The sequence below is a fragment of the Quercus lobata genome, chromosome 2 (genome assembly GCF_001633185.2).
Source record: "Quercus lobata isolate SW786 chromosome 2, ValleyOak3.0 Primary Assembly, whole genome shotgun sequence".
In the NCBI taxonomy this organism is placed as follows: Eukaryota; Viridiplantae; Streptophyta; class Magnoliopsida; order Fagales; family Fagaceae; genus Quercus; species Quercus lobata.
The window spans coordinates 86,461,182-86,486,629 of NC_044905.1; the positions used below are offsets into that span (position 1 = coordinate 86,461,182).

Here is a 25,448-nt window from a genome sequence, read left to right on the forward strand (position 1 = left end):
ACATAAGAGAGCTTTTTAGGAACAAAACCCTAAATACAAAAGAGGCACACTCTTTTCTCTCTGAAAAGCCTTATAAAAACGTGCTTAGGGTTTCTTTTATATACTGGAAGAAGTAGATTAGAAACCCTAATCCTAAATGGGCTTAAACTGCTGTTTGGGCTTAATTAAAATTCTACAAATACGACTTTTGATCAATCGAGCCTGTTCTTCGATCAGTCGAACCAGACAGAATATGAAATTTTCTTCCTGCAGCTTGTATGTTCTTGAATCTTGACTTGAATCATCTTGAGTATTGTCTAATAATACCTATAGACTCTAAAATCTATATCTAGACAAGTTTGTGTTCACGATTTGCCAATTGTTCTAAACATTTAGAACCTAACATCTTCCATCCATGTCAAGCATTGCACCTGTATGCATGGTTGTCACTTGACATTTTTTCTTTTAACATCAGAGCTTGTTGAGGAATAAAAGAAAAATGAAAAAAGAAAAAAAAAATCAGAGCATTGATATACTTTTATACATATATTAAGCACAATCTCTCTGGGCACGGAGTGGACTGACCCAGGCGGGGGCCCAAGGGGGCCCGGGCACCCTGGGTCCAAATTTTTTTTTTTTTAATTATATATATAGTTATAATATATTTCATTGATGTAATTGGCCTCCTTTTAAAACTTAGGTGTTCTTTCACTCGATAAGTCTAACTAGCCTCACCCAACTAGCAACTATTCAACTCAAAAACTTAACAAAAACAATAAAAACATTCACAATAATGATTGTATTTTAGCAAAATAAACTATTTTACTACCAAAGAATGAAAAAATTATATGTTATTGGAAAAGTTAAAACTAATTTTTTTGCAACTAAAGTAAACTAATATAAATACTAGTTGACTTGACTGTAGCAAGTTGTTAAAAATAAAATACAATATTTTATTTTGATTATATATCTTTTTTCAATTAAAAAACTCAAATTCTCTTGTTTCCTTTATTATTTTAATGAGTCGTTTATATTATTTTAAATGATGTGATAAAAAAAAATAAAACATTTGATTTTGGGTGTATTGTAAAGTGATGTGATAAAAGCTAAAAATTTTAGTACCATCATTGTGAATGTTTTAATTTTTTTATATATATATAAAAAAAAAAAAATCCTAACCAGTTTAGTATTAAAAAAATATATTATTTTGTTTTTATCTCTGGGTGTCATGCTGAAATAAGTATCGGTAGCTTTTCAAGGACACTGTTTCTTGCATATACTATGTGCTAATATAGGCGACTTTTTAAAGTTGTTTTGAGCTATTTGCAAAATGTATGGTATGTGCAATAGATTTTTCCCTAATCAAATATCTTATTGAGTGGAAAAAAAAATCTAGGTGCACATCTTTTTTGTATCACAATTTTATCACAACTCTAATGTATTTCGAGAATAGTAGAGAAAAAGTGATAGATTCAAATGAAAGTACTCGGTTTATATGGGCATAGTACAAGAAAGAGGAGCCTGTCATTTGTGTGGTAGTGGCCTTTTAGTGCATTATGAACGTGATTTTTTGCTAATTAACGATGGCTTCTTTCTAGTGATTGTGCTGGTAAACTGCCATAACACGAGGGTGTGTTTTTTTACACCACTCCGAACACAGTTGAATTTTGAATTTTTAATCTATTAACAGGAGCAGGACATACTAGAGGCCCGCCGCCAAGGCATGACAATTTTCTAAGGAATAGGGAACTAACCGTTGCATAATATACTACTCATTGACAGTAACTTAGTTCTTAGCATGATTCATCAACAGCTTTATAGTTTAACTTAGTGTTTTCAATAGAGATGTTGACAGCTCAACTTCTGTTTTCAATGGAGACGTAGAGGTTCAAATTCTTCCACCCATTATAACTATCAAATTTATAAATATAAATATTAAAAAAAAATAAAAAAGTTCCTATATAATGGTCCTGATAGGTTTTCGTGCAAGGGTAACGGTTTGGCTTGTGCTTATTTTACGCAAGGCAGAGAAAGCCAAAAGAACGGTCAAAATTGGCAAAGGCGTTTATGAAGGACGAAAGTTTTGGTCAAAATGGTAGGTGCAAATGTAAGAACTTCACATCACAGGCCGCAACTTGTCAAAAGCTGAACCTCTAATAAAACCTAAACCCTCATTTATAATGCTGACAATTCTAGATATAGAATTTGATCAAATCCTAAAAATTCTTAAAAAAAAGAAAAGAAAAGAAGAGGAGAGGTTAACCAGTGCGGTATTTATTAAGATTTTTTTATATCGATCTCATTTAATAAAAATAACAAAAAAATATTAATAGAGTAGTAAAAATGATTAAAAAAATGCTAAAATTTTGTTAAAAAGGACCTAAAAAACTACAAAAAAAGTAAACAAAAAGCTGCAAAAAAAAAATTGTATAAAAAAATTCTAGAAAAGCTAGAAGCCTAGAACTAACCCTTAAAAGTTAAAACCCCAAAAATGAGCAGGTTGAATACTTTATTTTCTTAGAAGTACTACTTTTTAAAAGGTTTTACTAGTGCCTTAAGAAACTGCATTCTATATTTAGCAACTTGAAACATAATTCTCTGCAAATCTTATTACACAATGGTCTTGTTAGAGCCATTATGGGTTGTACTCTTGTGTTGTGGTTATCTTCAAGAAGGGTCTAGAAGATTCTAGTGATGATTTGTCATTATCAAGATCTCCATCAAGAATAGTCTATGTCCTATTGTAGAGAATGTATCCTGTGTATGAGGTGTATGCATCAAACCTCCCACACCGCCAATGGTTCTAGTGGGAAAAAGGCTTATTTAATCATCTCTTATCTAATAAGCCATCATCCTTTACATTTATGAGTGATGCGCGCAATTAGCTCATATGACCTTTACCACCTCCGTTACCTCAATAAGCCTTTGGGACCAAGTGAATAATTGATCATGTCTCTCATGCATGCTATTTGATACCGAGTCCAATATCAGAGGTCACTTGATGCATCTTCAATCGGTGAAAACCATTTGATTTGGGAGGTTCAAATATTAAATGAGCAAAGTTCAAACTAATGTGTTTGTGAACAAACTCATAAGTATAAAGTTAGTTTTAATCAATGGCGGAGCTAGGATTTTAGTTTAGGAGGGGCAAGATCAAAAGACAATAATAAAAAAATAACTGAAAATTATTAATTGATATTAATAATAAAATTATAAATAAACAATAATTGTCATACAAAGCCTATTAAAAGTAAACAATTGTAAAACATCTAATTCATAGTTATTAATTGACAATCAATCATCAAAGTAAGAGATTAATCTATGTACATAAAGTTTAGAGATTTAATTTGATTCCTCAAAATAAATTGAGAAAATAAATTTCAACTTTTCTCAATTCTTTTAATTATTTAAAATTTTGGATTTATTGTAGAGACTCAAATTTTGAAACTATGAAAATGGAAGAGATGAAGGATAAAAAAATAATTGACATTTTAATGCTTTAGTACCCTACAAGACATTATTATTATTATTATTATTATGAGTAATTAAAGCTCCACAGGCTGAACTTCAAAGGAAAAGAATGAAATTTAGATAAGTGAAAAAAGAAAAAGACAAAAAGAGTTAATATGGTCAAAAGTGCAAACAGTTTTAACAAATTTAGTTAGGTGGCATTTATTTTGTGACAGATTGTTTAAAGTGGGAGGAATGGTTTAGTAATACTATAAAATTTTTACAATATTTTTACAATAAATTAAGGTGTTAGTATATCATTGGTCAGAATAAAATAAAATAAAATATTTTGAGATTCATTTCAACTAAAAACAAGAATATTGTGAAAATATTGTGAGATTTTGTTGTATCTCTAGACTTTCTCAATTGAAAATTTTGTTATTTTATTATTTATTTAATCGCATGTACAGTTTCTTTAAAGAAACTGTATCTCTGTTTTTCTATTCTATGTCAAGAGCTAATCAACTTTACATAAGTATGTATAATAGACTTTTTAGGAGTCATCCCCCGCCCGGGGGGAGGCCCCCCCCGCGGCGACTCTGCCCTTAGTTTTTAATTATATATAATATTTTATATATATATATGAGATTAAATTTTATAAAAATGGGGTGTAAAACTCATGTTTTACACAATTCAATACATCCTATCACACCTAATAACATATTAATAAATTCTCAATTTAGTTGGATTTATATATGAGTATTAGAATTGATTGAGTGTGATTGTGTTTATTCTTAAATATATGATAAAATGATGTGACATGTTGGAATTGGAGGGGTAAAACATGGGTTTTACACCACGTCCTTATAGAATTTAATCTCATATACATATATATATATATATATATCATGTAAAATTGTAAATAATTTTACAAGATATCTATTTATTATTTATGATTTATTGATATTATAAATTCTCCATTTCATAGGCAATATAAGGTTGGTGAATCTTATTTTTATAACTTCATAAATGATAATTATTTTATCTAATTAACTCAATTAAAAATTTAATTATTAATTATTAGTATAAATTTGTAAATGCGTAAAAAAAAATTATAGTCATGTTGTTTACAATATATGTACATCGCATTACTATTTATTTCATTTATTTTATATTTGATAAATAAGGACTTGAATCGGGCGCTTTGTGCAATTACCATTTTGATAAAATAGAGAATAATTAACAAGGTAAGAAGTTAAAAGATAAAAAAATGATTCAAGAGTTAAGATTAAAAGTGACTTTTAATCTCAATCATTTAAAGTACTATTGGATGGTGATCTCTATCCAATAAATCAGTCAGGTATTTTTTGTCCCTATTATTGTAGTCATTGAAGTTTTACCAAATCCTAATCCCATAAATCATTGAAGTTTTTTTGTCCTTAGTGTTGTTGTTTCGGTATAGGAGTCACATAAGTCACTCTCAACAAGGTAACAACTAAAAAAAATGTGCCTCTACCGACTTTAAAGGGCTATATTGCATAGGATGCTTAGAAATAAGCATAGGAAGCTAGCTATTAGCCATCGTTTATTTCTTTGTAACCATAGATTTATATACAACTCTATAAAGTTCCTGACTGAACCCACTTTGAATAGAGACAAACGTGTGTAGACCCAAGAAGAAAGGTTCTGATGAAACCTAGTTCAACAAGAGACAATAGCCAGGAGCTTTCTCTCTCCCAATTCAGAAAAAGACAACAGTCAAAAAGCTCTTTCATAAGAAACAAAAGGCTCTCTTAATTTATTATCGGAAAACAAAAACAAAAACAAAATGCTCTCTCTCTCTCTCTCTCTCTCTCACAAATACAAATTTACAAAAGCCCTTCATTTTGACAACAAAAATTAGTTTGAGCTTTGTGGTAGTACTGCATGTACATGCTCAAAGTAAACTAGAATGATGAATTCAATCTCAGAATCCTTCAAAAGCAACCCTATCCACCTCAACCAAATCATTCCACTAGATTTCAAGTCTGTGCTCACATTACCCGACTCTCACACTTGGACCCTATCCACGGATCCCCACCAACCCATACCCACGGATCCATTTGAGTCCGTGCCCATCATAGACCTTACCGACCCAAATGCAGTTTTGCTGATACGACATGCATGTGAGCAATGGGGTTTGTTTCAAGTCACCAACCATGGCATTCCCATTGACCTCCTTAAACAACTAGAACTTCAAACCAAGCGTTTATTCTCTCTCCCATTGGACCAAAAGCTACGTGCCGTTCGATCCCCAGAGGGCATCACCGGCTACGGCCTTGCTCGCATTTCTGCGTTTTTTCCAAAGTTCATGTGGTCGGAGGGTTTCTCAATTATGGGGTCTCCCTTGGAACATGCTTGCCAACTTTGGCCACATCACCACAAAAAATTCTGGTACGTGTATAACGCATGCCTTGCTGTGGCAATGGGCTTCGATTGTCTTCCACGTTTTGTGCACACATCATGGGTTAAATAATTAAATGTGAATATTTTTTTTTTTTAAATATAGATATTTGGAGTAAAAATGTTGACATTCTGCCATGAACTTAATTTGTTATTTGTGTTTCATGTAGCCTATGTATTAAAGAACAATGTTTATTATATAAACTGTTTTACACACAAATCATGACTTGATTTCAAGTTATAATTTTAGTTACTTTTTGGAGTGTGTGTAATTGAAAAGTAGTATTTATTACACACAACTGTCTTATATAGTCACAATTTTTAACATTTAAATCACAATTTCAGTTGTTTTTAGAAGTGTGTAAAATAATTTATATGTAACAAGTTTAACCTATATTTAACCTTAATCCACCTGCAATGTGTAGGTTTGACTGTTTAAGATGGGGTTGGGCCAGTTAATTAGCATGGGACCGGATCATTTAAAAAAAAAAAAAAGGGGGTCTTGGTTGGATCTAAATAACCCTATATTTAACCTTAATCCACCTGCAATGCGTAGGTTTGACTGTTTAAGATGGGGTTGGGCCAGTTAATTAGCATGGGACCGGATCATTTAAAAAAAAAAAAAGGGGTCTTGGTTGGATCTAAATCATCCTAATTTGAATGTTTGATTGCTTACATAGAATGTACCCTTATACTTTATTCTATTTTTTAGAGGAATATTTTGTTTTTAACAATAATGCTGTGTTGTGTTGTGACCAACGAGAGAGCAATTAAAAAAAAATAAAAATTTTTTTTTTCTAAAACTCTCCCCATGAAGGGGTGTACGTTCATCGATAAATAAATAGATGAGCATACACCCCTTCATGTATCGGTGTGTTTTTGTCATAGCCTAGGACTAAGAGGACAATCGGGACTAATTATTTTGCTCGAATCAGTTTCACCAATTTAAGATTTCTTCCGTGCAACCGCAACTTTCTAGTTTCTACATGCGCAATCTTCTGTTTATTGAAATGGTAGTGTGGAACTATTTGTTGTCTTTTTGCCAAAATTACATAGGTTCTTAGTGATCCGCATTTCTATATTTAGTTAGCGATTAATTTGAACCGATTCACTAGTTTGTCATAGCCTCACATATGATATGTGCCCATTTATTTGCTGAATTGATCTGATTTTGGGTGTGACGGTGTTGGGTTGAGGTTGGGATAAGTACTCTTTGCATTTAAATTTATTTAAAGATAACATTGTTATAGCACATCTCATGAAGCGGATGTCACTAATTCGAATCTTTCCTCACCTCTTTTAAGGGATGAGAAAGTAAGCCCAACACACTTACTCGATTTCAAGTCATGTATAAACATTTTTTCAAAGAATACAAGAATAAGTTAACTATAATTTTCCTTATTATCATGTATAATTTGTAACATTTCTCATTTCTGTCATGCAGTAATGTAATGGAAGTGTGCCAAAAGGACATGAAGGACCTAACAGAAAGGATTCTAGGGCTGATGCTTGTGTCATTGGGCTTAACCCGTGAAGATGTTAAATGGTTAAAGCCCAAAGATGGGAAGAAACAACCCCAGGCCCTTCTCCATTTAAACTCATACCCAATCTGTCCGGACCCAAGCCGGGCCATGGGCATGGCCCCTCATACAGACTCATCATTGCTCACTTTGCTACACCAAAGCAGCACCACTGGGCTCCAAGTCCTTAGAGACAGTGTTGGGTGGGTGCCTGTGCATCCTATCAGGGGTGCACTTGTTGTCAATATTGGTGACCTAATGCACGTACTCTCCAATGGCCGTTTCAAGAGTGCATTGCATCAAGTGGTTGTTAACCAGACACATCATCGCATCTCGGCCGCTTACTTCTATGGCCCACCAGGGAATGTGAAAATATCACCGTCGATGAAGTTGATTGACCACAAACATCCACCACTCTATCGCTCGGTGACATGGAAGGAATATCTTGATGCCAAGGCAAAGCATTTCAACAAGGCACTTGACTTGATTAGGAATGATGTATGTATTGGCAATTGATAAAAACTAGTATGGATGTTGAATTTTGACTTCAAATTTCATTTGGGTCTATAATATATGATCAATTACGACAATTAATTAATATTTATTTTTTAGTATATATATTTTATATTTGAAATAAGTTACGTTTATTTTAAATTTAAAAAGTATGTAACAACAATGAAATGTTTGAAAATATATCTAAAATTAATTTAAAGACAACAAAATATTGTTTAAAGTACGAATAAAAAAGTTTAAATAAACAACATTCAATATCAAAATAGAACAAATGAATTAAAAAATGATTTTTTCTTCCTGAGTGCATACTTGACACGTTTGTGTCTATGTCGGATACGTGTCCGACACCAATATGTTGGCAATTTTGTTGTGTCCGTGCTCCCAAGGCTCTTTGCTCTTATAATGGTGTGATGCCTCTTCCATTTTTATAGACAGAAACCGAGCCATAGGGATAGGGATATAATTTTTTTACACAATGGTAATTATCATTTCTCGCAGAGCAATGTTAAGTTTGACAACAGAGGGTAAAGAAAATTTACTAAGCAAGTTTTATCAGTGCAAAAGGTTCTTGAGCACATGGACCAGAACCAAAAGTGCGCCACAACATTCACGGTGAATTATATTAGACGAACAAAATTGTTTGAAAGGATTCTACAAATCTAATAGAACTGTAAATATTGCTAAGAATGAACAACCAGTTAGCATGTTTGAACGATTCTTAAAAAAAAAAGAAAAAAAAAAATCTTGCATGTTTGAACCACAATCGTGAAAACATAGATATAAAATCTGAAGCCCCATCATATTTAATGCCTTTCAAAAGGGTGATTCATATAACATAACAGGATGTCATGCTGCTGATGTTCATCAACAAAAAGGAGAATTCTGTATTAAAAAAAAAAAAAAAAAATTTACAACTTTTGTAAGTCTGAACCAAAACTCTATAGGAACATTGTCAACCGGATTTTGTGTGTAACAAAGTTAGCTTTGATGCAAAAGTTGACTTCTCTGGGTCATGATCTAAATACTTCTTTCCTTGCCAAGGCAGACTGTAAGGAAATATAAACAGCTACAAAAGTATCTGTGTGGAAAACCTGCTGAGTATTTCTGGATACACACAATGGAGAAGGCATACCAACTTTGTCAGGGGGGAAAAGCAGTTAAGTCACTTCCAGAGCTTGACACACTTGTCATGACTAGCTGTAGCTATCAAACCTGCAGCACTCGATACTGCTAAGGCAGACACTAGTTTGTCGTGTGCATGTAGAGTCATTGTCTTGTTCTCGCTTGTGTTCCAAAGTTCCAAAGTCTGGAATGACCACCAATCCACATGAAGAACATAAGTCCAGGTCAGCAGCTTAAACAATTACATGCCATCTAGTTCAAATCTCAATGGAAACAAAAGTTGGAATGCACTCAACATATACCCTACAATCCAGTACATCACACTATGGAGCACTGGTATTTCAAAGTTGTAAAAACCTTATCTAATTGTGCACTACTAATCTGAGACTTGCACCATATTGCAGTCCTCACAAATCACAATGTTGTGTATAGCTAAATTAGATGAAAAGGCAGAACAGTCATCTTGCACCCTATTCAATCAAACTGACAAACCATATATGTTATGCAGCAAATTTCATGAAATTGCATTAAAAGGTAGAGCTATGACTTACCTGATAACAGCCAATGACCAACAGCGTAGGATAAGTAGGATGGAAAACACAGTTATTAAATTTGTTGTCAGTACAGCTCAATTCATGAATACATTCCCCTTTGTTTCCAGAGCCAATTGTCCACACTCTAACCAAGTCATCACTCACAGATGCCAGATATTCACCAGTAGGATCCCAGCAGACAGAATGGACCATGTTTTTATGGCCCTAAACAGAAAAAGAGAACGTCAATCATAATGTGAGGTCATTACTCCAAATAGAATGAAGTGAGAAAAAAGAAGTAACAAAGCAATAACAGATATTCATGTGACTTCCACATCATATCCTGAAAACAATTCAAGAAAACATACTGTATTATTCGCATATTTTCTCTTCAAGATCTCGTAATGAAACTAATTCAATTTGTAGATACAAAAGATCTCTTGATGAAACTAATTCAATTTATAAATATCACTGAATTTTATTGGTTCAGGGCCAATAATGAACAAGTAGCTTACGTAACGTGAGAGAATATTCCAAATTACAGAGCCAAAGGCTAGGGTGCCATAAAGGACTTTTATATGCCAAGCAAGCAAAATTATATATCCATTTTGGCTTTTTCATCAAGGGGCACTTAAAAGCCATTAATCATCTTGTAGGCAGCCCTTTAGGGAGGGGGTTAAAGGAACCTTGAATTATTAAGATTTCCATTTCTAAAATAGATGTTTCCATTTTCCATCAAAACTGTAATGACTAGGGAAATTCTAACCACGATAATCTTAGTCAATTGAAAAAAAAAACCACCAGCTTTGAAGAATGGAAAACTGGTATGCAACAGAGACAGATGAGAGACATCTGGCAATGAAATCTGGTTTATGAATTTTAAAATTTTAAAGGACCTACAAAGATGGGTTAAGAAATGCCTCTAGGAAAAGAATGTATTCATCTCATAGAAAATCTAATGGCTCGGTTAAAAAAAAAAACTAAATTATATCAATCAAGCCAGTTGCCAAAACACTCACTAAATTGAACCTCTGGACACAGATATTGATGTCTCCAACATATGCACAAGAGAACTATCTGACAGAAAAAACTGGTCTTGGAACTTTGGAGTTTGGACCTACAAAGCCAGCTAAAAGAAAGGCCTACATACATGCCCTCCAATTACACCATACAAATCACACACTAACAATCCATCCCTCCAAAGGGAGGTTTAGTAAATAATCAAATATGACACTTGGGCTAAGGGTCAAGTTGGTAATTATCTTTACATCCACCCCTCCTGGAGACGAGAAGGTATTATGTATCCTGGGGATACACTGAATTTTCTCCCTGGAGCGCAGGAGTCATATGCCCCCCCAAAATAAAGAGCTTTGAATGCTAGAAGAAAAGCATCTATACCTAACAAAATTAAGTGAATACCCAAAATTGTAATCAATTTATTTCCATCTTTCCACACATAACCGAAGAACAGAAAAGAGTCCACAAAAGGACGACAGCCAACCTGTAATTTAAGCCTACAAACTTGGGTCTCTACATCAAGTATGGATACAAGATTCTCTGCTGCAGCAGCAAGAAGCCTTCCAGCACGAGGTTGAAATCTCATCTGGGTCGCACCACCCTGAAAAAATGGAATATAATCTACTAAATACAAACAGATGCTTAAAATAATATTGAACCTTGTTGTACAATTTTCTTGAAGATGAATAAACACCATATTCTTATACCTTGAAAACTCCAGTACAACTGCCATTCTTGATACTCCAGTATCTTATCTCATTAATATCACAAGAGCAGATAAGGTCCTCTTTACTAGGATGGAAGTCCAATGACATAACAGTATCAGAATGCCCCGTAAAAGTACGAAGAGAATAACTGGGCTGCAAAGTATCATTGTATCCATTAAATTAAATATAAATAAATAAAGATAAGAGAGGTAAAGGCATCATAATAACCCCAAAGACACAGTAAGATAAATTGATTCTATCACTGACTTCAAAGGCAAAGGTGTAAGAGAATGAAATCAATAGAGGAAGTTTACATTACAAACTTATCTTAGTATTTCTAGCAAGTCAACTTTATGACTCAATCCAAAATAACCTTATTCTACTTATGAGAAGTTGTCTTAAGGTATTAAAAAGGGGTTTTGGGGGTGGGGGGGAAGGGAAGGGAAGAGGTGTAGTTTTATTAACAATTTGTGATGCAATTATGCTGGTATATAGAATTCCAAATTTGGTGGATTTCTATCAATACAATCAAAGTTCAATTTTGAACTTATACATAAGCAATTCAAAATAAAAGGGAATATGCCAACTTACATTATCAGCATCCCAAACCCTGACAGTTTTGTCAGCTGAAGATGTAGCAAGTCGAGACATACTTGGACTGAAACGGACATCAGTTATCCAGTGAGAATGCTCTTCAAGTGTAGACTTCATTGTAAAGGATTCTGTGCACCACAATACAACCTGCACCATAAATCATCAGGCAAAAAGGTTTCTGTTGACTTTTCTATAATCAGAATCAATTCAGTCAAAGCAGCACTGAAGTTTCCATGTGCAACTGTTTGCAGCATTTGAACAATGATAAATAAAATAATCTAATCAAACCAACCGCTTACTTTTCTATCAAAACCACCAGTAGCAAGCAGTTTCCCATCTGATGAGAAGTGACAACATTCAACTTTACTCGTACTACTTGCAGGAATACGCCGGATTTCCGTAAATGTGAAGCCTAATATTAATATAAACATGTTAAACCCTTGGGTCCCGTTGACATAGATATATGGAGCAAAGCATTAAACAATCAAACAAGAAGCATTCACCAATCTAAAAAGCAGAATGTGCTGTACCTTTGCTGACACCAGAACATTGATTAACTCGACTATCCCTAGGGTCTGCTTCATCTTGAGACAAGAATGACTCAACATTATCTTCCAAGGACCCATCATCCACAAACTGGTCCATATCAGACTGCAAAAGACTATGTCAACTATCTGACTGCAAAATTGAATGCAAATAGCAACCCCCCCTTCCCCCTAAAACAAAAGGAGAGAAAGAAAAAGAAAAACGCCTTGCCCTTAGCAGCAGAGTCATGACCCTGGCACTGCTAATAACAATTCCTCACAAGTAAACAATCTGTAACTTTGTTACAAAGGGCACATTGTATAATTTTTAAACATTACTTTAACAACACACTACTTCTAAAACATGTAACTTGTGAATAATTATCCAAAATGAAATTAACATGAAATAAGTTAAAATACAGGTAAAGCCGAGCTCAGTAGCATGAGCCTGGAACCTCAGCAGGGGCACTATTGGGAAAAAAAAAAAAAAGTTGCTCACCAACTGATTTGGTGCTGATGTAAGTGGGCCCACCGCATCAGAACCAAACATAAGTAGAGACTTAGAGGAACCACCATTATGTGGTAAACTTGGCATTGACATCACATCTCCTGGTGTGTGAGTAGTAGGTGTTGAAGGTGAACTTGGGGATGGTCCTGTGGTGTTTGCAGTCCCAGAGCTATTGGCAGGACCTGAAGATGATACTGGCTGCTTTCTCTTTCGCACAATTTGAGTTTTTGGAGCCTTGAAGGAACAAAAGGAAACAATTTCAGAAACTCAAACCAGGTTATACCAACTTTTCAGTGATGATCAAGTACACAGTGATAAATTAGAGTTATGAAACCATTTGACACAACTTAGATGATAGAAAAGTACAGCATGAGAAACTAATACCAATAATTATGTAAGGGGATATAAAAGCAAAATGAACTAGATGATGGGAAAGTAAAGCATGTGAAAGATGACACAACCTATAATTGGTTAAAAGATTACATGTTTAGCAATAGTAGTCAACATTACAAAAGAAATTCTAAAATAATTTGTCAAGTTATATTTGGAGAATGGAGAATTGTTGTACAATAACTAAACCAAAAACCAAGAAAAGAAAATGACAACAGGAAAAGAGTGTAGCTAATAAAATCTACGACTGCTGAAGCCAATAAACCTGATCGCTTCCTTGAAAGGTATTTGAAATGCTACCATCCACTGTGATGCTTCCAGCACCATTCATTTTATCTTGCTGCTGGAGGTGGTTTGAATTTTGAGAATGTTGACTAGAAAGTGGATGTTGTGCATAATGCTGCTGCTGCTGATTGTTCTGAATTTGTTGCTGCTGTAACTGAGAAGCATTACAACATTAGATAAGCAAGCACAACTGCAAGCTTAAAGACTGATAAAACTGTTGAAAAGACATAAAGATGATAAGATTGATCAACTCTGATGTACAGGAACAAAATAATACCTTGATTAGCAGCTCTGTGTCTGCACGGGAACCAACTTGAACTGGTGATCCAACACTAGGAACCATATCAACAACAGAATTTAACTGGCCATCCTTCGCAAGACCCATATTACGATTGTTTTGAAACATTCTTAGTTTTCTAGATTCCAAATCATTGGCAGATGGAGATGCCAAGTTTTGCTGTGCCTGAAGCATTAGTTGCTGCTGTAACTGAAGTTGATTGAAAGACTGAGGGGACTGCATCTTCTGCTGCTGGAAAAACCCAGTTCGAATCTGCTCCAGCCCCTACAAAAGGTGAGAAGTTTTCAGAAAAGAAATCCAATCCCATCCTTCTATAATATCTTAACCATTATCTGAACCACCAAATTGATTTTTTTTTTTTTAATAACCAAACCAAAAATGCAAATGCAAGTTTCATTCCAAGCAGCATGCATAAACAACATTTGCCAGTTGTCAGACAAGAGGGAAGGAAATTTGCCTTCATTCTGCCTAGCTCTTTCCTAAGAAGTCAGGTTGAAAAGAAGTGGAAGCAATCATTTGCTTACTGCACTTTCGAAATGACCAACCTCAACAATTCCCACATTCACTACTTCCAACTTTCATTTCTAAAGTTGAAATGTTTAACAGAAAACGCTTAAGCAACTCTCTATGAGCAAAATGGAGGCTTCCCTTAATCCAACTGCCCACAAACAAAGACAGGCTACCATGTATATTGCCAGAAGCTCTCTTCAATAGTAACATAGACAAAGATATAATGTACTAAAACAAAAAGAAGGAAAGACAAACTGAATTCAAACCTCAAATTAAAAATTAGAGAAAGAAAAGAGTATTGATTAATTTCTTTTTTTGATAAGTGTAAAACGATTTATCTTATAATGCAACCTATTGCTTTGACTACTAATTTTTTCTAATGACAAATTGCCTTGATAGGTAGAATATTGAGAGGAAAATGTCATATCAGTTAAGACACTTTTCAGCTCAATTAAGATTTGATTGGCAGATGAGTGGTGGATGAACCAACCAGCATGAAACTAAGATCATCCAACTTGAAAACAGATACACAATTGAATATACAGGGAATAAAAAAAGCATAGCTTTTAGTCTTACCGTCAAAGGCCATCCTTTCAAAGTCAAATTGTTACTGCCTTGATTTGATCCTAAAAGAACATGAGAATAATTGTTATAACTAACAATGAAAAAATCCTAAATTATACAGTTTCAATAAATAATTAAAGAACTAATAAACCATGGATTTACATGCTGCATGACCCAAAACACAAATGCATACTATATCATGGAACTTAATGGGAGTTTCTTAGGATCCATTTGGGATTTCCAATCACTTATACATACGTTTCTAGATCCAATAACAATTGTTCCTTTGCAACAAATGACAGTTTTGTTTGATAAGAAAATATAAGCTAACGAAAGAAGCAACATCCTTTGCAACAAATGACATGAAAAACATTTACAACAAATCCATCAATATTCAGCTAAAAACATCTTATTTATAAGAGAAATTTCCTAGATTCCTTCCTTTTTCTTTTGATCTTCCAAAATCATCACCTATATTAGAATAATTGCCAATCTGTAAGTTCATAGTAGTAAGCAGAGAAGAATACTAGGTTTAGTAATAACCATTTCAATATTTGAACCCTTGTTGAGCTGAATACCAGAAGTTACATTCCTCATTCTATTAAAATTCTTCATAAGACAAGGGGTTAACATCCCATGATTTGTTAATAGTAAAAAGAAAGTTACAGCTATAAAATTATAGAACCTATACATAAACATAACAAAATGAGAAAAGAGAAACAAACAGCTGGATTGAAACAAAGGACAATTTCAATCAATACCATGAACTCCAATCAATGATCCTTCTGAAACAGCAGCTCTGGGGTTCATCATTGAACTCATCTCACTCTTTATCTCCTGTTTCAGCATACAAGATTATCAAAAATAAGAAAATTGAGATATGAAAGTAACAAAATGATGGCAATGATGATGATTATTATTATTACCTGTATAGGCCCAGGAAGCTGCTGACTTCGATTTTGAACTTGTTGAAGATTTCCAGAAATACCCCCAGGTGTACCATGAAGTGTTTGCCTGCAAAACAAGAGTTTACCTACTTTCAAATTGGACAAATTACAAATGTAGACTCGTAGTACAACTTAATAACTGTGTCCTCGAAAAAAAAAAATACCCTTGAGGTTGGCCACCTGCTGCACCTGCCTTCAGCATTGAGGCATGATTAGGATCCAGTAGCTGTCCGACATTGTCACCTAACCTTTGCTGCATGATAATGTTTTGTAAATAACCGCAGGGATAATGAAAAAAAGAAGAAACTCATTTTTAAATCCATCACAGAACATCAATACCTTCATAGCTCCATCATCCAATGCATCCCTCTGGAGTGGATGCTTTAGTCTATCCTCATACATTTTTGTTGCCAACGCATTTGCAGTTGCAGTCGCAGAGTTCTGTCTAATAAGAGGGTCACCACTTGCAAGCCCATTGGCAGAGCCATTTAGGAGCTGCGTTCCATCTCTCCGCTGCTGCTGCTGCTGCTGCTGCTGCTGTTGTTGTTGCTGTTGCTGCTGTTGAGCATGCCTCTGCAACAAGAGCTGCTGCATTTGCATCTGTGGATGCTGCTGAGGTTTCTGGTTCTGTTGTTGTTGCTGCTGCTGCTGCTGCTGCTCCCGAGCCTTTGCCAACTGAGTCTGTCATTTCCATATAAACGTCAAGGTTATTTAAGTATCTCTCCAACATAGCAAACACAGAACAAGTAGAGATCCGCAGAATCCAAACAATACTTAGAAATATACCATATATTTTATGAATCCAAAAAAATAAATATAAAATCTAAGTTAATATTGTTTGATATGTAGGTTTTTTTATTTTATAAGAAATTGTTATATACGTAGATCAAACTCCCTATCCACTCAAGTACAATTCAGACTAATTCAAAAAACCCAACGTTTAAGCATTAGCTGTCCAGGCCAAAAAGTCATTAATAGTGCTTCAGAATAAAAATTCCCTATGTTCACTGAAAAGCTAGTAAGGTATATTCATTAGGTGGTAGGACACCAACAATTTTTTGCAGGAGAAAAAAACCAGAAAGAACAAAGCTAATATTATTTGCGAAAATATTACTTAAGCCCCTGACATTACATTTTAATAAGTGCTGGTAATACAATATTATGACCAATAACTCCAATTTCAGCACATATCCGACTCTGACTAAAAAAAACTAAACCATTAGGGAAAGGAGAAAAACAAAATACATATGACCAAGAAGAGACTGAAGATAATATGATGAAGACCATTAAAATGCATAATTTTTTTCAATTGGTAAGTTACACACACCCAATGGGTCTTGAACCTACAACCTCTCCCTATGCCAAACACTTATAGGTGGAGGTGGTGTCAGTTGAGCTAGAGCTCATTAGCCAACAGGAAAATTGAATTTCTGTTGCCAGAATATGATTGCTATAAGAAAAATGATTTGCAGATTCACAGAATTGCCTGGAGACTTTAAGAACAACACCCTCCCCAACCCAAAAGAAGTTAATATATATTAAGAACTGGTAAACCCACCTCGATGTATGATGCAGCTGGTTCTGAGTGCTTCTCATTTGTCCTCGCAATAAATATGTCCCAAAAGACGGACCACCACTCAAAAAGAAAACCACCAGGTGCATCAATAGCTAGAGTACATGTACACACAAAAGCCACAATTATTATGAATTATGATATAGACATAGAGTATGGGAAGTCCAGAATACATATTAAATCTCTGTTCTTAGCAAATCTTCACATATTCTTACCAACAGGATCTGAAGAGACTTTCCCTTCGGCTTGAAATGCTTTTGCAGTAGAATGTAATTTCCTCTTCATAAGATAGTCATATATATACACATCCAACCTATTGTACAAAGACCAAACCAGTCAGACTGTAAAACAATACAAATATAAAAATCCAAATTGATACAAACCCAGCATTTAAACACCAACAAAATGAAAAAAATACTGTCCAAAAAATAAAGAAACAAATACCACCCCCTCGGTAACTCAGAAAATCAAAATTTTCTGACAATAATGAAAAAGAAAAACCTTACACAAATTTTTGGCTTGGTTAGATTTCTAAATTAACTTTTTGAATCTTAATTTTTTCATCATTTGAGAGGAGAGAACAAAAACCTCCATTCAACCAAGCCTAATAAGACTATTTGCCTCGAGTCCTTGACTAAAACAATATGAAAACAATATCAAAAGAAATCCACCCCCACCCAAAGAAAACAAGAAATAAATCCAAAAGTACCCCCAAAAACCAGAACCAAAAAGAAACCAAGAAGTAATAGAAGGCAACAACAAGAACAAGAACACCAAAATCATCGCAGACAAAATAGACTCTTGAGAAACTTCAACATGCCCATTTAGAAACATATTAGAATACAAGCACCAATCACAGAGTAAAGTTCAAATCAAAACCCAAGACCCAAAAAAGAGCTAATGAAAAAGAAAAAAAAAAAAAAAAAAGAGGAAATTTTGTACAGAAAAACAGTCCTAAAAACTGACAAATCAACCAAATCTTAAAATTTTAAAAACACACACTAAAAGCACAAACTTTATCAACAGAAACATCAGCACAACATGGAAAACAACCCCAAATGCGGAAAAAATGCAAACAAAACAAACACCACAAAAAAACTATAACATACCCATTTGAAAACATGAAAATAAAAGCCCAATATAACACTTTCAAAAACAAAATGCGAAAACGAAAACCCTAGGACCCAAAAACAAAGCCACAAGCAATCAAAGTCCTAGAGGACCGAAACCCAGAAATCAAAAACGAACAAACAACATAACAAAATCGATTTACTTGCATAAAGACTTACATTTTATCAGCTTCCCAGTTGGTCTGAGATTGAGACATGGCTAAAACGCTGTAATCTATGACAAATCCGATACCTTTGGAACCGTGCGTAAGAAAAAAATATAGATATTCAGAGGAGTTGTTCCTCTTAAGCTCTCTGCCTCTCTCTTACGTTAGATTCTTGGAGAGCCTGTCTTCTGGATATTCGGACTAAAGCCTTTTAATGCGTGTGTATGTTTTTTTTTTTTTTTTTACAACATTTGAGGACTATAATCTTGGTCATATGTAAATATAAATAATACTAAAAAATTACTAAGAAGTATTCTAGGCTGCTCTTTCTATAACAATTGTTTGGCTTTTCGCTTGGTTCTTTCTGGCCTCATGCCAAAATTTCACGCAACCAAAGCACTGTAGAGTGGCGCTCTTTTTTTCCCCCTTTCGTCTTGGCTCGCATTATGAAGTGCTTTTTTGACTTTTTGGCTCATATCATATGCATTTTCCATCACCTACAATTTAGATATGACAACTTAACATTATTTATTTTACCCAAAAAAAAAAAGTCACATTGTTTTTTTTTTTTTAATGCAACTGTCATTATTAATTGGTTAAAATCAAGTTAACAATCTTTGATAGTAAGTATTTAATTTGATTATTATTATTATTATCATATACTATATATTATAAGTTGGGTATTAAAAAATCAAGATTGTGCGAAGTGATTCAACATATAGCTTATACGTTTTATAGCAGATTTTTGTTATGAGAAACTTATTAACATTATTTATTTTAGCCCAAGAAAAAAAGTCACATTGTTTTTTTCAATGCAACTGTCATCATTAATGGGTTAAAATCAAGTTTATAATTTCTGATAGTAAAGTGTTTAATTTGATTATTATCATATACCATGTATTATAAATTAGGGGTCCGTTTAGATACCGCTGAAAACTGAAAACACTGTAACAAAATAATTTTTAAATATGTGAATAGTACCGTGAGACCCATTTTTAATGAAAAAGTTGTTGAATAAAGAGGTTTGTGGATTCCATGAACAGTGCACAAGACCTACTAATAGACCACTTTCTAGCTAAAACGCGCTTCTCAACGCCAACAAAAAAAAAAAAAAAAAAAAGGAGGAAACACTGACGCAAACACGTCTGGTTTCATCAATACCCAAACGCCACCTACATCTAAAAGTCAAGATTGTGCGAAGTGGTAGATCACTTTATAGCTGAAACGCGCTTCTCAACGCATAAAAAAAAAAAAAAGGAGGAAACGCTAACGCAAACACATCTGATTTCATCAGTACCCAAACGCCACCTAAGTCTAAAAGTCAAGATTGTGCGAAGTCGTTCAACATACAGTTTATAGGTTTATAAGGGACTTTTGTCATGAAACTTATTAATTATTACGATAACTTCTTCTTCTTTTTTTGATAAAAAGACCATAATTTTATTAAGAAGAAGATAAACATAATACATCATGAGTTAAAGCTGACTCAACCATATTAGGGTTTTCCTCTATCCAAGTTTCATAACTATCTAAATATTTGGCATGCTGAGCCAAAAGGTGAGTTGGACAATTATCATCTTGCTTAACATGGGAAATTTTCACATATCTAAAATCCTACAACCTTGCTTTAATCCCTCCTATAATATTGTCAATAGCAATTGGAGCTTCACTAGTTTTAATTAACACATCAACAACTATCTTGGAGTCACTCTCAAACAACACATCTTGTACCCCTACATCCCAAGCAAAAAGAACCCCTTCCTCCAATGCTTTTGCCTTCGATCTCCATAGGACTTAGTGGAATTGGTAAGTTCTTGCTTAGAGCTTCCTCTACTTGCCCTTTGTAGTCCTAAATAATAACCCCAATTCCTACAAACAGTGCGTTAATAAAAGTAGCCCCATCAGTATTAATCTTATACCAAGATTGGGTTGGGGATATCCATTGCACTGTATCGATGATTTCATGGCAAGCCAGCATGAAGTTAGCCATTTGAAACTCCTCCAGTAAGTACTTAGCCTTCCGAAAAATTTCAGCTACTTACTGTCATGTTTTACCTTGCCTCACTGCATTCCTATCAAACCACATAAGCCATGCCACCGAGATGACTAACCCCAATAATTCATCATTCATATGTTGTCCAAATTTTAAATACCAAAGCAGGTCTCCAAACTCATTAAAAACACCACCTTGACACTCAAACGAGATAACTTGGTTGAGAAGAAACTATATCACCAAAATAGCAAGCGACTATATTATGAGTTTTAATAATTTAAAATGCTAATCTAACTAAAATTCTATTACCAATATTTCAAACAAGTTGAAATAAATTTCATTTATTAAGTTTAATTTTTGAATAGTTTTTTTTTTATGTAAAATTGGACTACCTAATTTTCAAAATATTTCAAATGTTACTCCAACTAAAATTCTGTTACCAACAAATTTTAAATAAAATTACTATTTATGTTATTACCATACACTAGGTTCATTGTAATATATAGGGGTGTCCATGGGTCGGGTTTGTGCCTGACCCAGACCTGGCTTGAATTTTTCGGGTAGGTGAAAATCAAAACCGAAACCAACCCATATTAATGGTTGGATCATCTAGTTCGAGTCCGTTGGGTTTTTGTTGGTGTCAGTCAATTTCGAGTTTCGCCATCGGTGCCAATATTTGGCCGGATCCGTCGAATCTAGACTAGATCTTGATGAGATCTCGCCATATCTAGTGGATTTCAAGTAGCTCTTCGTCAGAAGATCAAAAATATCGCCGGATCTGGTGGATTGTAGTGGATTTCAAGTAGCTATTTGTCGAAAAACCTTTGGATCTCACCAAATTTTGTTGATTTTATGGTTGGTTGGGTGCCTCGGGTTATTGGGGAGGAAATTGCCCAGCCGACCCGAAAGGATCAGGTTTTGTGGGTGGTGACCCGCCACCGACTGTCGGGTTGGTCGATTCAAGTGGTGGCAGTTCGGTTTCTGGCAGGTCTAGTGAGTTGAGCAGGTGACTGGGTTTTGTGGACACCCCTAGTAATATGCCATTCTTATAATAAAGACATAGTTATTAAGGGCTTTTCATAATATATATAGGCTTTCAGGTCTAGTCATTTTTTTTTTTTTTTGGTAATAATTAATTTCATTCATTAAAATTTGTGTATAAACAATAAAGTAATGAGATAATTGCATAATAAAACTCCATAGCATGATGTTGTTTTCAAGCTACATTCAAAAGTTTCAAGCACATAAATTATCGTAGTAACAATTCTTCATTCGTAGCACTTGGCATTTATCTAAGTACTAAAAAAAAAAAAAACTCTCAATTTGTAAGTAGAATTTGGACTTATAAAAATTTTAAATGGATTATTCATATAATAAAACAATCCTAAAAGGATGAACACGATATAATGAGTAAAACAATCCTAAAAGGATGAACACGATATAATGAACATGTTATCTTTTTTGTGAGGGTTTCTTATTTCTTACATTAAAATGTCACTTAATATTCAAATGAATGACTGTTATTTTTTCAAATTGGTCTCGAATGTACTCTCTCTATACATACATACATGTGCATAAATATGTGTCATGCATAAATTATGCCCCCACTCAAGTCAAATCATGACTTTGCCATTGTCCATATAAGGCATTGCTTCACACAGTACACATGTTGAAGACTATCCATATAGAGCTATTTCTATCATTGTCCTGAGTCTTTGTATTCAAGCGCCTTTCTCGGGTGTTTTTCTCTGCCCAAGCAGCATACCAAACACTTCTTAAGACTTCCTACGTGTCTCCAGCGAGACAAAGTCCTTTCATCTGCATAATGCACTTCACAGTTTTTTTTTTTTTTGGACAGCGATATTCTTTTTCAAGCATTTTATGGTGATTCTCAATTCATTCAATAGACATTGAAGACCTTACTTACGTTAAAGACTTTTCCTCCAAACTCAAGTTTTAGTCAAGCCTCCGCGTTGAGTTTGAGGGGATCTAGAAGATATTAGGATATTACATTATTACAATAAATGTGTAGCCCATATAATTAATATATTAGGACATTATGATAAATGTATAGAGAGTTATTTTGTAGAATACCATGAGCTTTTGTAATTTTATAACACCATGAGCTACAGTGGTTTTAGGGTTAATATACATTTGTATATATGTTTTATCTTGGGTTCATTGTAATACACAATTCAAAATAATAAAGATGTAATCATCAAGGATTTTTCACAGTAAAAGTAAACCATTAGCCTGAATCAAAGTTAATTCTCTTTCTTTTTTTTTTCTTCTATATCTAGAACATTTATTAATTTATATTTTAACAATTAATAAAATGTTTTTTAAATTTACATCAAATTGTTAATTAATCTCTACATATAAACAATAAGATTTAGATCAACCATGCCCCTATGGTTAATAATTATGCATTATCATTTTAAAATGTGTGTGTTTAGTATAACTTAAATTTCACGAATTATCGGGGTTCAAGTGATAATTCGTAGTAATGACATCTTTTGTGATGTTTCATATATGTGGTTCAAATCCCATATCACATCTATTACCATTTACTTATAAATAAAAAACATGAATTATTACCTTAAAAAAGTCATGATTGATTCATGAATTATTTGATTTATTTTTTTTAAAGTTTAGATTCGTGTGTGACCATTTCATCAAGTAAAATTTAAAATAACTATATAAAAAAACAAAAAGAATCTTTAAAAAACTTTATCTGATAAGTCAATAAACCAAATCATGCAAATATACTATATTTTAACCACACTAATTAAACACACAGTAAGGCATTTGCAATAAGTAATTTCATATATATTTTTTCATCTTTTGTAACTTGGAGCCAAAAAATGACTATTTACCATTATTTTGGGTTTGCAGTGACAAAATATATTTTGGATTGAAATTCACTTCCTTTGCATACTAGATTCCAACTTCGAAGGCCATTTTGGAGAGATCTCAAAGACTATTTTGTAAGTTTCATAATCATGGCATATAATAAATTAATATTCTAATAACCACACCGATCCAACTTTTGTAGTTAATATTAAATTAGCCTACTTGTTAGAAAACTAGACTAAATGGTCAGAACTCAGAATTCGGTTTGGTTTATCTGGAATATGATTCAAGGTGGCTTTGTGACGTGGTAGTGTGTCACTCATTTCAATTCTTTTTTTAAACTATTCCATCCCTTCTTTTAACCTGTTCTTGCGTGTCAAGCATGACTTCTCCTAATCGTTTAGAGCCAGTTTCTATCATATTTTTTAATATTAATTTGTTTGGGCAAATACCAACTTGTAATACTAATAATTATGCTTCTGTAGAATCTAGATATTTATAAAATTATGCTTCAGTTTCGTATTGAATCTATTGATTGGTGAGGAGTGAAGCGCATTTGCAAATAAAGTAGAGCAATGCAAATTGTGGAAAAAGCAGGCAGTGAGCAGTAATAGGTTTGGTAATGGCAATGTTACTTGTGGTTGGAATTAAAAGGATACATTAAATGCTGGTACCATGCCACTTCGTGGTCAGAGTTATTTTCCAATCTCAATTCTATACTGGTGCCTTTCTATTTTTTTTAGTTTTCCGTCCAACCCTCAAAGCTAAATAACAATAATATTGAGAGAGAAAGAGAGACTATAGAACCCTTGCATGTTGTGTTCCAAGGACTTATGCACCATTGCATGTTGTGTTCCAAGGGTCTGGACCGTCTGGCGAGTCTTTACGATATCTTTCTCACATGTGTAGTTCTCAAATGTTGTGAAAAATAAGGGCCTATTTGGATTTAGTATTTTCTATCACTCATCACTCCATTTTCATCACTTATAACTCAAAACTGATGGGTCCCACAGCTGTTTGGTTTGTTTGGATTTGTTTTTAATTTTTGTTTCTATTACTCAATTCTCTAATTTTTGAGTAATGAGTTATAGAAACTAAAAACAACTTTTGAGTTATAAAAATAGAGTTATGATGATATTTTGGTAAATACACACATATTTAAGGGACCCACAGTCAAAGAGTAGTCAAATCCAGTCTGGTCTTTTTTTTTTTTGTTTTCCTTCACGTTGGGTCTAGTTCTTCTTCTTCTCTTCTTTCTTCTTTTTTTTTTTTTTTTTTTTTTTTCCACATTGGGTTTAATGGTTTGGTTTCTTTTCTTTTTTTCCTTTCACGCTGGGTTTGAGCTTGGTTTCTCTATTCTTCTCTTCTTCTTCTTCTTTTCGTTCCTTTTCACATTGGGTTTCTGGGTTTGGTTTCTTTTCTTTTTTTCCTTTCATGCTGGGTTTGAGCTTGGTTTCTCTATTCTTCTCTTCTTCTTCTTCTTTTCGTTCCTTTTCACATTGGGTTTCTGGGTTTGGTTTCTTTTTTTTCCATTCCTTTTCACTGGGTTCGGTGAGTTTGGGTATTGGGGGTTGAAGAAAAAAAAAAAAAAAGGAAAAGAAATAAGAAGTAAAAGCTACACCAAGTCAATCCGTGGGTCCCACAAAAAGTAAAATTTTTTGAGTTATCAAAATTGGAAACAAGTGCCAAGTATGCCACCTTAGGAAGTTGTGGTATTTTAGTGATAAGTGATGAGTTATGGAGTGATGAGTGATAAAAATTGAGTGAGGAGTGATGAGTGATGGTTTTTTAAAAACCAAACAACCCCTAAGTCTCATGAGATACCTTCTTCCTTTTGTAAAAAGGTCTTG

The 25,448-nt window shown here is 33.8% G+C and overlaps 2 protein-coding genes across 2 annotated transcripts; one reads left to right on the forward strand and one right to left on the reverse strand.

Annotated features, from left to right (window-relative positions):
• Window positions 1–5,383: 5,383 nt before the first annotated feature.
• LOC115976993 (gibberellin 3-beta-dioxygenase 3-like) lies at window positions 5,384–7,928 on the forward strand. Its single transcript, XM_031098606.1, has 2 exons — window positions 5,384–5,862; window positions 7,316–7,928. The coding sequence occupies exons 1-2, from the start codon at window positions 5,384–5,386 to the stop codon at window positions 7,905–7,907; spliced, it is 1,071 nt and encodes a 356-aa protein (XP_030954466.1). The 3' UTR covers window positions 7,908–7,928.
• Window positions 7,929–8,672: 744 nt separating this feature from the next.
• Window positions 8,673–19,178, reverse strand: LOC115976992 (transcriptional corepressor LEUNIG-like). The gene is made up of 18 exons (XM_031098605.1): window positions 18,766–19,178; window positions 17,692–17,789; window positions 17,462–17,571; window positions 16,243–16,584; window positions 16,068–16,156; window positions 15,883–15,970; window positions 15,718–15,793; window positions 14,969–15,018; window positions 13,862–14,146; window positions 13,565–13,738; window positions 12,901–13,143; window positions 12,408–12,528; window positions 12,177–12,289; window positions 11,875–12,024; window positions 11,284–11,436; window positions 11,061–11,177; window positions 9,578–9,784; window positions 8,673–9,210 (listed from the first exon to the last, which is right to left on the reverse strand). Exons 1-18 carry the CDS (start codon window positions 18,801–18,803, stop codon window positions 9,067–9,069), a joined length of 2,598 nt encoding a protein of 865 aa, XP_030954465.1. The 5' UTR covers window positions 18,804–19,178; the 3' UTR covers window positions 8,673–9,066.
• Between the last annotated feature and the right edge of the window lie 6,270 nt (window positions 19,179–25,448).

Excerpts from the sequence above, each read along its gene's own strand:
- LOC115976993 (XM_031098606.1), top strand. The coding sequence starts at position 5,384 with ATGAATTCAATCTCAGAATCCTTCAAAAGCAACCCTATCCACCTCAAC. Across the intron at positions 5,863-7,315 it reads CATCACCACAAAAAATTCTG|TAATGTAATGGAAGTGTGCC; the intron begins GTACGTGTATAA and ends TCTGTCATGCAG.
- LOC115976992 (XM_031098605.1), bottom strand. The coding sequence starts at position 18,803 with ATGTCTCAATCTCAGACCAACTGGGAAGCTGATAAAAT. Across the intron at positions 16,585-17,461 it reads CAGCTGCATCATACATCGAG|ACTCAGTTGGCAAAGGCTCG; the intron begins GTGGGTTTACCA and ends TGGAAATGACAG. Across the intron at positions 11,437-11,874 it reads GGGTTTGGGATGCTGATAAT|CCCAGTTATTCTCTTCGTAC; the intron begins GTAAGTTGGCAT and ends GATACTTTGCAG.